At 39.5% G+C, this 12,624-nt stretch overlaps 2 protein-coding genes and 1 long non-coding RNA gene across 3 annotated transcripts in view; 1 reads left to right on the top strand and 2 right to left on the bottom strand.

The window, feature by feature from the left end:
* Positions 1 to 12,624, top strand: part of qin (tudor domain-containing protein qin) — a 316,271-nt gene that overhangs the window by 3,134 nt on the left and 300,513 nt on the right. The gene's annotated exons all lie outside the window — the stretch shown is intronic.
* Positions 1 to 12,624, bottom strand: part of LOC138183570 (uncharacterized) — a 68,765-nt gene that overhangs the window by 1,484 nt on the left and 54,657 nt on the right. Inside the window, exon 2 of the mRNA XM_069120681.1 lies at positions 80 to 1,593. Coding sequence (XP_068976782.1) covers positions 80 to 1,593 — 1,514 coding nt within the window. The remainder of the gene's footprint in view (positions 1 to 79; positions 1,594 to 12,624) is intronic.
* Positions 4,611 to 6,848, bottom strand: LOC138183579 (uncharacterized). Its single transcript, XR_011174080.1, has 2 exons — positions 4,998 to 6,848; positions 4,611 to 4,904 (listed from the first exon to the last, which is right to left on the bottom strand). It is a non-coding gene; the product is annotated as an uncharacterized LOC138183579 (long non-coding RNA).

Consider the following 12,624-nt stretch of genomic DNA (forward strand, 5'->3'; position numbering starts at 1 on the left):
TTTGTAATATAAGTCGTCACACAATTAATTTTATTATTAGAAATTTAATATTAGAAAATACAAAAAATAAAGACATTACCTGGCATCCAGTATCCGGATCGCCAAAGAATCCTTTGTAACGCTGCTCCTTACAATTGAAATTCGTACGAGGTATACTAGAATAGGCCGGATAGTCGACATTAGCCTTTCCTCTGGTAGCACCATATTTTAGCGACGTCTGTGGGACAACTTCCGTGGTAACAGGTGGCAAGGGATATCGTTCCTGTTGCAATACATCGTCACTCAAATCCTCCGTGATAGCGTAGGAATGATCAGTCGGATCTTCGTTGGTTTGCGGTCTGATTGTCGGTAGGAACGGTTCTTTCTGTTTCGTTGGAATTTCTTGTACAATAGGAACATAATATTCCACCACGTTGTTGTTGGTCAAGCTGTTCGTGTTGTAGTTCGACTGTGGTGGCGGTTTAGGTTTCGTTTCATCCTCGTACGACGTTATTTTGTAACGTTCAGGATCATCGGTCAAATATAGCGGATTTGGTGTAGCTTGAAATCGCGTCTCGGTTATTACCTTTGGCCTCGTTTGCGGTCTTACCCTGAAACTCGTTGGTTTCTCGGGTATCCTGGGCGGTAGAGGTGCCACCACTGGTGTTAAAGGAGACGCTTGGATTTGCGGGAATTCTTCCTTTTTCGTGCTGTGAAGGATATTCAATATCTCTACAAGTGTCTTTAGACTATTGTCTATGTTATCCTTGTTCAATGTTTCTGGTAAACGTTCACTTAGTTGAAAGCTTTCCACTATTTGTTGCAGGTTTACGTTAGGATTTCGTGGTAGGACGAGCATAGGAGATTGTTTACTCGCTGGTAGAGGTTCCAGCACGTTGGGATACACGTTAGGTAGTGGAATTTGTCGGTGATCTTGGAATTCCTTCGCAGGATAATTAACAGCAGTACTTGGTCTGACATTATAATCAAGCATGTACTCATCTCGTAGATTATTGTAAATAGGTTTAATGGGTTGTTTTCTAGGCAAGTGATCTCTGCCATTTGTCGTGTAAGGTCGTAATGGTCTCACGTTTGCATAGTATCTGTTCTCCTTACGGATAGCTTGGCTGGATACCGTAGTTATCTCGGGATACGCTACCTTTTGATCTCGATACAGTTGATACGGTATCGGGTACTCCTCATAATTGACCTTCGAACTGTGTCTCACGGGTGTGAAATAGTCGCTATCGGCTCCTACGTTTCGCGGATCGTATTGTATCGATGGAATGAATTTCTTGTCTTGATTCGGTACATTCGTGCGATAATTGTTCGTCCTTCGTGGCACGGTATTCACTCTGACGAACGATTGCGGGCTCTTTCTCACTCCTACCAGGCCACTTTGTATCTCTTTTCCAGGAGTGCCTTGTGACACCGGGTTTTGCCCGTTTACGTAGTTGTTTGCTACGTAGAACGTCATGTAGGGTATCAGTCTCCTGTACCTTTCTTTGAATTCCTCCAGCGTGATCTCTGGCAACGATTCGTCATCTTCTTCGTCGACTACGACTTTCGTCGAGTTTGAATCAGAAGATGCTGCGCTAGTCTTGGTGGTTAACACTGTAACAAAAAATTAAAATTAATTCGTACGAGGTTTTTCTTTATGTAGAATAGGTATTAAATAAACACGTATATTTTATAGAGCATAGAGAATGCAAAAATTGTCGACCCAATAAAACCAGCCGGCATGAATAACGAAACGCAAAAAAAGACTATCCCGTTAACCAAGTAAATAGATCGATCTGCGCGCGAATCACAAGCTAGGAAACAACTTGCATAAAATACGCTTGAATGGTTTAACACAATTGAAGTACCGAAATGGTTAGAGGGTCGCGCATTTGACAAACGTACCGTACAAGTCCCTCTAAAATTTAAGTGTTTTCGAGTGTTGCGCGAGCGTGTCGATGAGAGAGAAGGACAATAATAATAGGAACGATCTGGTGAGTTCTAATTACTATGACGATCCTGGTGCGGGGAAGCTGATAAAAAGACCAAATGGAAATCGAGGGCGGAGGGGAAAACAGAAAATTGGAGGAAAGTATGTGAGGCAAGAAGAAAGAGGGGGAAAAGAATCAATTCAACGCGATGACACTGCCTCATAGCAACGCGTGAGACATCTTCTTAATCGGTCTTTTAAAAAGCTACTAGCGTGTATAGTTATACCTCAACGCGCCTATTTCTTCCCTCCCGCTCTTCTTATTCTTAATCTTTTCCCTCTTGCCGGGTTACGTGCGAAGTAATGCGTACGCTGCACTCCGGTCTGGTGAAATTAAATTAAGGGGAAAACATTCGTAGAGCTGGCCAACGCTTTTGTACGTGCACCGAGATAGCAAGAATAAAGACCGTATTGGTGTGTGTACCTATATACGAACACGCATGCTGATATATTCGAAGCACTCAGTGCGCGAGCGCGTTTGTTCCCTTGCGTGTGTGTATGCAGTCGTGCAGGATATATTCGCTCTGGCACGTTCGAGTGCTGCAACCACTAAAAACATACCAATCCTCTGGCTCTGCTCTCCTCTGGCTTCGAACCTCAACCCTACGCGTGTACGACTATTTTCCCCTTTATTCGCGTCTTGCTCGATCGTACAGAATGGTTCAATCTTTTGGTGTTGCTGCAGACGTATGTACGCTGCCTGGTTGAATCAAATATCCCTGGGAAATGGAGTCTGTTCGATCGATTCCGTTGCCAATTATTCCCGTGTTTAACAGCTAATTATGTTTACTTCATTTTGCTGTTCTTTCATGCTTCTTCGTTGCGAGGTATTTGCGGCTCTTTTTTTGTTCGTACGTTTCGAACGGATTTATTAACTTTGATTAATAGGTCTTGAAAACGGAGGGTGGAACTATTTGTGCGGCGATTCTTTGTTCATTCTGAAGAAAGATACAGTTAACTCTAGTTGATAACATTTTGCTTGACTACGCGGACTTTGATCAATATAGCTACTGCACAGCGCAGCTAATTAAGAAGTTCTTCATGTAAAAATAGGAGAAGTTACTTTGTGTTATCGTTATTGCATTGATTTTCATCTTGTTTATTCCTCTTTTAATTAGAAACATTTCTTAACTTTGTGTAAAGAATCGTTCGTTTATGGCGGATTTGAACGTACTTATTTCTATGCAAATAATTTCAACTAGAGGCATCTAAATTAGGACTCAAATTAAAGATTACTTAACCTTTCCTTCCGAAACAGTGTTGATTTATCTTCGTGCATTCATATCGATTTCTTTGTATGAATAGTTATATATATATATCTAGAACTGGAAGAGAATGTGCACAGATTTTCGATCATTCGATTTCATTTCTTTATTGCTTGACAAGATTTTTATATGGAAAGTTGCGAAATATTCCTATCGGCTGAAATGAAAGCGATGAAAAAATTCATGTTTGCGAAGATAACTGTGGATGAAAGTTTCATGTTGTTGGAAAAAGTAAAAATTGAAATTTTGCTGGTTTAATCGACGTACACGATCGGTTAACGCTTAAAGAGTGATATTATAAAGGTGCTCGATTATATTTACCTTCAGTCAGTATTAAAACTTTCATCCTCAATCTATTTGTAATTTTTATACTTTTACAATCGCTATTCGTAACAGCCAATATCACTCGCATAACGAACACGTGCTAATATTTCAAACAAAATCCTCCAATCCTCGATTCTCTTTCTCTAAACGAACGCCAGGAGGCCGTCTTCGCTATACCTGATCCTGTTCGTCACAAAGATGGTCGTATTCGGTGCAAAGGGAAATGTGTGTGTGTGTGTGTGTGTGGCCATAAACCCGACGCTTCTCTATACCCTGCATGAATTTTTATAAACCGATTATTTAGTGGCGATGTAACATAGTACGTAGCTAGGTGGTATCGTTTTCGCGTTATAGATAGACAGAGATAGAAGAAGCTCAACGGTATCCGAGCGTGGCACATCAAAGGGACCCAGTCTCTCTGTTGCATTGCACACAGATATACACCGACCCCGACCTGGAAATCCAATTCGATTCTGCATGAAATGAGTCTGGAAACTCTCCGCGTAGTGCGCGCCGCTTTATTAATCCTGTCAGTACGGAACGTGATTGAAAAATCCGCAAAGCGCGTGTGCCGCGAGTAACTCTCTCCGTTTGCCCTGTCTAAAGAGGTGCTTGCCCTGAAAATTTACAAAGCACCGTCGCCTATGTCTGTATCTGCGTAAGAATGTACACCTTCCTTCGGGATAACCGGACTCTTGACATCTTTCCACCCTTTGTTTTTGCATTTTCCCCTCTTGTTCGCGTGAACCCGATTCTGCTCGACAAGTTATGTTCACACTCGTGCTGGCCACATCACAGGCACTTCGTTTCTCGTCGAAGAAAATTTTGGAGAAACGTTTGGAGTACGCTAAACTCGTACTTGAATGATATTGCTAGATAGCTATGTATCTTAGAGAATGGCGATCCTTCGCAGGTTTGATTTCTTTAGTCCGCGAATCTTCTATCTCGATGAGCGATCGGCGCTTTACCGAGGTAGGTTTGGGATTGTTGATCGGTAAATTTGAGACGTACAGGACTGTCAGGTTATAGGAAGGTTGTAAGGATAGAAAAGCTTCAAGTTTTCTTGAAATTTATTTGTTTTATATATAAACTTGTGATAGTAACAGAGAAATACAAGTTAGGCACATGTTCTTCGTATCACAGTGACGTAGATACTTTTGCAGTTGACTTTAGAGTATGAAATCTTGACGAATAAAACCTAAATCTCAAAATCAATCAGTATTCGATTCCTTTGTACCACAAAGCCAATCGTTACACCAATTTCTAATAAATTTCATTACACACCTCGATAACCTTGTACCGTTCTATCGATTCGTCACAAACATGCAGATTGTCGTTTGTTCAACCTAAAAATTCCGTGCCGAAAATTTACAATGTACAGCCACGTCCGACTCTGCTAATGAACGTTCTCCCTGTTCAATTTTTTATCATTTGATTACCTTGTTCTCGCAAATACCTTTTGTTTTCCCAAGCTTCAGGTGTTCTTTTCTTTTTTTCTTTTTAATGCTGCTCGTGCACGGTATATTCACACTGAGGCGAGTATTAATTTCGTATGCGATTCACGCGCGCGAGTTAATATTTCCGGCAAAGGCGTCGCGATAGTTTTTCACTCGTTAAGGAACTTTCGTTTTCCGCAGGCGGGAAAATGAGAAACGGGTTTATTTGGTCGGATGTTTCGAGCGCGTATTGCCTCGCTTTTTGACACGGCCCTTCGTCTCCTGGCCCATACAATAAATAAAACCGGCGGTCGCAGTAATTTTACCGGCTCGCGCGATTGGGAATATCGACGTTGCTCTGTTTTCCATAGGCGATATCAATTGTCCGCAGCAGTTGTTCTCTATTCTGTTGGTCTCGTGTCTCTGAATTACGATTGTAACGATAGGCTTGTATTACGCGAACTGGTGTCGATGGATTTTTGTTTATTTTATGCCGTCGAACCACGAACAAGACAAAATAGACACCTGGCCGCGGCGGGATTTTTATTATCCAACGAGAGTGCGACCATCCAATGAATTTTTTTCCCGCCCCTTTTCTCACTGTGCTTCCTTTTTTTGTTTCTTTTTTTTTTCAATTGTAGATTCTATAATAAATTGCGTTGTATTTCACAGCGAATCCCGGCTATTCGATTTTTCGGCGTCCGTCTCGAAACCCGGTGACATTTTATGTTATTGTTTATTCATTTTTATAGGGGAAATTAACAGCGTTCAAGGATTAAAAAATGTTAAGAACGTCCGTCTGCTGGATTATACGCGTCCTTGTCAATTATGGAGGTTATACTAATTTGGTCGTACGTGGGGACGGAGGAAAGAGGTTGTTTTGTAAATTCATAAATCGGGCATTAAATTTATTATTGCCGTTGTAGAGGAATACAGCGTTCTGATATCTCGCCTCTGGCAATATAACTTTTATTCCGTTTGAAATTAATTTGTAGCTTGTAGTTTAGAATAATTTACTAATCTTATACTTTCTCACTATCGTAAACAGAATTTCTGTAGTCCTTGTTTTTAAAAGCATCGTTTTTGTGACCAGATTAATCTCCGAACTGAAACAACACAGCGTGAGTCTTTTTTTTGGCCATGTTCGTCTCAAATGTCTTCGTTCTTTGTTTATATAAACATTGCCGTTTCGTTGACTACATAGCTACATGGGCATTTCACGCTCGCGTCACATTACATTGCTAATGGAACTTCAGAATGTTTTGTGTAACATATATGATATGAATAGGAGTCCAGATACTTTCGTGAGTCATTGTATGTTGCAATATTTCGGGTCTCGCCGCGGATTGATCACCGCGTCTGTTTCTCTTTACGCTGCACGGGTTTCTACATTTGTGCAACGTATCGTGGCGAGTGGCCACGACACGAAAACTTGACGTGTCCGGCAGAATGTCGTGCCGATTCATCGGTATCTCGATACGGAATATTAATTGACGGCTATTGGTCTCCCGGATTACGTTATTTCGAAGGCACGTGATCTGGAAGCGTGACAGACGAGCAATCTCATTGCGAGACAACTACCCAGTAGACGCAAACGGAATTCAGAGGCTCTTCTCCACCTTTGGTGCCAAACCTCTCTTCAACCTCTCTTTCGAACCCGTGTCTCTTGCACAATGGGAAAACTAATTAAAATCGTGGCAAACAGGAGGTATCTTCCTCTGTCGTAAGGTTTCGAAACAGTTCGCCTGTTATCTCTAGGTCGGATACACGTGAGTCGAACGTGGAGAACGAAGTGTTTCCAATCAAGCTTAATACCTTTCTCGCTTCTTCATTTTTCTGTTTTGTTCCGTTTAAGATGAACGGTCTCTGTTTATTGTTTCGCTTATCGATGAAGTTTCATGGTATAGAGTGTTTTGGTACAGAGTTGGTTGTTAGGCAGTTTTCTTTTGTCCTTTTATTTTGTTTGGATGTTTTATTGAAAAGAAGAGAAGGAAATAGGTCGGAGAGGTTCTGCCGAATTATTTTAAATCATCGGTTAATAGAATTGGTTTGGCGTGTAACAATTATACAGGGTGGTTGGTAACTGGTGGTACAAGCGGAAAGGGGGTGATTCTACGCGAAAAAGGAAGTCGAAAATATAGAATAACAATTTTTAAAAAACTTTTTAAAAATTTTTAAAAATAACGTCAATCGAGACAACGATCTACAGTGAGATCCGTTATAACGAGACGTGATAAAGTGCACGCGTACCGAGCGAAAATTCAAAGTCGATTTTCTCAAAAACAAAGCCTCAAACGAAAAATTTTTATTCTATATTTTCGACTTCTTTTTTCGCGTAGAATCACCCCCTTTCCGCTTGTACCACCAGTTACCAATCACCCTGTATAATTCGTAAGATTTTGGGTATTACGGATAGCTTTGAAAGAAGTTGTACAAATTTGACAAAGTTCTATATTTACGTGGCCATGTAAAATCCTAGCGTTAATCTACGATAAAAGTTGAATATTCTAGAGGATGATTAAGCTACTGACTTTCAATTTGCTAACGAAAATAAAATAAAAGTACGACGAAACAATGAATTTAATTGGCAACGTAATTTTAGCTGAAACCATCGAATTGAAATCTCTTTGAACGAATCAACGTTTGAACGTTCATCGAATACATGAAACGGTAAATAAATGAAACAGCTTTTTCAAGAGCGACGATTCTATGCACGATCCTGGACGCGCACGTGAAGTAGAACGACGGTGAGTTTCATAAAAATTGAAAGGGACCCAGGTTTGTAACCTGTATTCTGTCGCGTCGAGTGGACGTGTAATGACCCTTTCGCTTTCGTATCGCGTGCATGTAATTACCTTCGTTACGCGCGCGTACGACCGCATGAAACGGCGTATTTTCGCTTTTCCTTCGCATGTACGCGCACCGGCGTCAAGATGAGAGAATACGCGTTATAATTGCGCGTTATAAAAGCCTCCATTTAAAATTTCGGATTCGGTATATCGGAAAAAGGTGAGCCGACGACTGGCCGCCGAGAATAACGAGATTAGCACAGGCTAAATGAGGTTTTAATGATGATCGTTTTAGTAACGTTCCCGTTCAGCGTCATCGATAATTAATGATTGTTGTTCTTCCTTTCTCTCGTTTTATCGGGCCTGATTGCGTCTCTTTTTAAGGCTAAACCCCATGCCATCCGTATCATTCTCATCGAGGATGTCCATTCCTACGAATACATCTGTTAGAACTCTCAATTAACAGGTGTTTTTCATACGGTAACAAGCTTCAGCGAGATTATATCACGTAAATTATTTTGTTTTACAGAAGTTAACGCAGATCTGCTTTATATCTGACACGGATCATCCCGTTGATAAAGACAATCGAATTTTTTCGTAATTCGTATAATTCCTAAACTTTCCACGCCAGGGTTAATTTAATATAAAATTGTTTGGTCTGCTCGTACAGTTGGAAACATCGATAACGAATTTAAGCTAGACTCGTTGCACTGCTATTCGTGTTTTTACTGTTGCACACATGGAGCGAATTGCTTTAATAAAAGTTTACCAACTGCTATTGTGCGGCTTATATGTTTTTTGGCGGGGCATCGATCCTCGTATTCGATAATAGATAATGAAGCATAATTTTCTAGAAGAGAAACGATAAAACCGTAAATTATTTAGTAATGTAGTTTCAGGATGTAAAAGCGACAGTGTGATTCTTTTTATGATACTGCAACGTTGAATATGTTATTTCGTTTAAATTATTGAGAGATTTTCTTGCGTTACAGGTAGGAAAATATCTCCTTAAATTCCATACCACTTTGCGATTATAGCCGTAAGTTCATTCCAACAGGAAGTCCCGTGCATAATATACAGGGAGTTACATAAAGTCTGTTGCAACTGTATTCTTGCAAAAGATATCTTGATCTCTTATTATGGAAGTCTTGAATTCCATTCTCAGGTATTAAAGAGAAATACCGGACAATATATAATTATACTGTATGGTTCAGTTACTAAATTTTCTGCTATTTCTCTGATAGCTAGAATTTCCAAATTAGATTTTCCATCGAATATGTTGTTGTTAGAATTTGTAATATTCCAGCAGAATCTATTTCGTCCATACTGTGTAGTGTATAGGACATGATACCCTGCTCGAATTTATGTAAACAAATCCCACAGTTTCTGGGAAGAAGAATTACAAACTATCAATCACAAAGCTTGAGGTTCCCTTGCAGAATGTTGTCAAACATCGACGAATGTTCAGGATACCTAAGACTAAAGACAATGTCATATTAAAAAGTCTAGGAATAATTTCCCCCAAAAATCAGAAGCTATCGATCAAAGAAATTACACGTAGAGTGCAATTCCTTTACAGAATGCTATCAAACGACTACAAATTCTTCGATCAAACCGTCAAACCCAAAAGTGCGCCGGAATTCAACAAACCATGGAAAAATCTAACGGTAGTGCGTTAATACGCAGTCGGTTGACAGCACGAATTTCTGGTTTACCTTTGACCCGTCTGAGTACAGGCATCCGGGAAGCTAGAAACGCGACTCTGCGCCGCGCGTTTCGCACGTCATTTAATTAAAACCGGAAAACGAGCCGCGTAACGACACTCGTCCCAGCGGCGAGTCGCGCGAGACATCGGTGTGTGTGTGCGTTTCGAGTCTCGTGGACTCTCCTCGAGTAACCGAGAACGCTGGATCACCTGGTTGTCGGCTCGCGATCCCGTTCGCAGGATTCGTGTGTACCGTCGCGTTACGCGTCCCTTGTGACGAAACTGGTCCTTAAGGGAAATACAGAGCTGTGAAATTAGACGAAACAAGAACGGACTGTGTGTGTGTGTGTTTCCTAAGAAGTTGCTGCGAGCAACGCTGCGTCTTGTTACCGGAATGGCAAGCGACTCTGTTCTACAGGATTTGACACTGCTGTAATGGTCATTGCGTACAAGCGTCACGCAAGTTCATTTACTTGGCGATTCCAATGAATTTGTGTTACGATTGTTGTTTAACTTTGCTTCTTCTTCTTTGGTGCAAGAGGCAGGTGTTGATTTAGGATGCGGAAACGTTGATGATCTTTACGTGGGTTTTGGTTAAATTAATAATGGGTTGCTCTGGAGATTTATTGTTGGAGTTAGGTTGCACACAGTTGAGTAAGATTATTTTGTTTCTGACGATGAAATTCATTGTATATTGACCTGAACTTTTTGGGAAGAGGAAAATACCTAAGTTTCAAAGGGATGGATAAATGGTTCAGTTTCTTTTTAGTGTCAAGATGAAGGTTTCATTCCAAGGTAGAGAAACATGAGTGATTTTGACTATTGGTGGCTTTTGAAAAGATGGAGATTTCATGAAATAACGTAAGGTTTCTCACAATAAATAAAATAGAATAACACGAATTTTCTTCTTTTCTTTCACTTTGCCAAATTTGTAATCCGAAAGATTTCGTCCGCAATTCTAAATCGATTTAGTCGATTCGTAAAATATTTCCACTGATTCCACATTTTACACTGGTTATCATTACTCGATTGAACGTAATCTAATTCCTCGAAATCCTGCTTCATCTATAATACATCACTGGATACTAAAAACGTTGAAAGCAGCGCAACAACCAGAAACTTCTAATTAGAATGGAAGAATTCCAACTATTATAGAAGTACAACTAGAATTTTTCTATTCATTAAACGATTACATGATAGGATATTAATAGAAAACAGCAAACGAAGTTGGAATCGTTCCTTTGGAAAACAGGAAAACTGGCGTTGTATCATAAAATTCGCATGGCTTCGCTCGATTTTACCGGCGTACAATACGGTCTCGATTAAGCGACAAAAGGCAGGCAAACGAAAATTAATACAACGCTGTGGATGCGTGTATTCAATATTGCATGCATTTGCCCGTCCTCTCTGCTCCTTTGCCGCGTTCCTGCCAGACCATTATGCGTCTCGTTGCTCCGTTCCTCTTGTTAATTTCCTCGTCTAACACATGCAACCTGAACATTTAACAAGAAGAAATACTTTCGAATCGGGTTTAATCAGTTTCGATGTTTCTAACGGATAAGTGCAGAAACGACATGTTGACGTGTTGACGCGAGGGACATCGATGACTGTCACTGGAATTGTTGATGAGAATCGAGGTTGATTGCGACGCTTGAATCGAATGAAAAATAATATTTAGAAAATTTTGTGGAAGCGTTAGGATTTTTGTCGAAAGAATCTTTGAAATCGATAAAAGATTTGTATAAATGAAAGTATATGATTATTGGGACGCTATAGAAAATGAAATGAAAGTTCGAGAATGATTAGGATATTATTAAGACGTTTTAATTGTTTGCTTGATTAACATCTTACGTGAACGTAGAGATTATATTTCTTCTCGTTTATGTCCATTATACCTTTCGATCAATGCATTTGTTTTTCCTTAATTCTAAATATAATTCTTAGAAATATAATTTAGTAATTTTTGCATCGTTACCTCACATGCAAAATCGTGATTGATTACTTGTTTCCTTGATAATTTCAACTGATTACCGCATGCTATAAGAGAAATTAGACCTTTCAATGTGATCGATAATCTTCTCGCATATGAAAATTCATTACACAGATGCTGTTTGAATTAAAATATGAAATTTCACGGTTCTCTAGCTGTTCTATAGATTTATTTTTCATAAATTACCATCAATTGCTCATAAATGTTTTATTAATCGTTATCAATTGCTCATAAATTACTATTAAACATCCAGACTAATTTTCCAAGGTAGAAGAACTTTGCTGATCGAAATTATCCAAACATTCGATAAATCCAGTATCTTATACGTCAGAATTATTTAGAATAAAGAAGATCATATGAAAAATAGAACGTGTATTGATTATGACAGTTTAAGTTTACAAACGCACAATAAAATATTCAAACTCTTTCATTTTCCTATAAGATACATGTTACTTGTCGCAATGCCACGATACGCAAAATTGATTCGATAGCGAACGTGTTGAAGTTTCACGTTCACTATGATTTCTTGTCGAATGATCTGCCCACGTTTTCGCAGTGGTTGCTCAATTAGTCAGACAAAATCAGATCGTGGTGGATAGCGATTAAATAGAGACCCCGGACAGGTCTTCCCATCGAGATATCGCGGTGGACAAACGATCGTGCTCGAACAGTTCGGCGGAAAGTGTGCACACGTCCGAATGTCAATAAATAATCGATTAGTTTGGATTCCGGTCGGTCGTAATGGATTGGTATATTTGTGATTCGAACGATAGCTCGTCGATACTGGAGGAGCATGTACGAACATCGATTCTGTTTAGAAAGTACTTATTTGTACAGAGTGTTGCACAATGAGTATCTTTTGTCTCAAGATGATCCTATATTCGAGAGATAGAGAGAACACGTAAAAAGAAGAGTTTATTTTACTTTTGCTTCATTTCTGCCCTATTTAAGAATTGACGTTGCGTGAATGCAATATTTCAATTACAATCTTGTTCTGTCAAATTTACATTGTTCAATTATATTTTTGAATATTGTGAATTCCAAGGATTTGCTTGATATTTATTTCGTCATGGTTTATTCTTCCACTTGGATCATGTAATTTTACAAAATTTTCTGAAATTGAAGTATTTAAAGCACGCTATGACC

Source organism: Bombus flavifrons, chromosome 9, assembly GCF_040668555.2.
Source record: "Bombus flavifrons isolate JBK064 chromosome 9, iyBomFlav1_principal, whole genome shotgun sequence".
Classification (NCBI taxonomy): Eukaryota; Metazoa; Arthropoda; class Insecta; order Hymenoptera; family Apidae; genus Bombus; species Bombus flavifrons.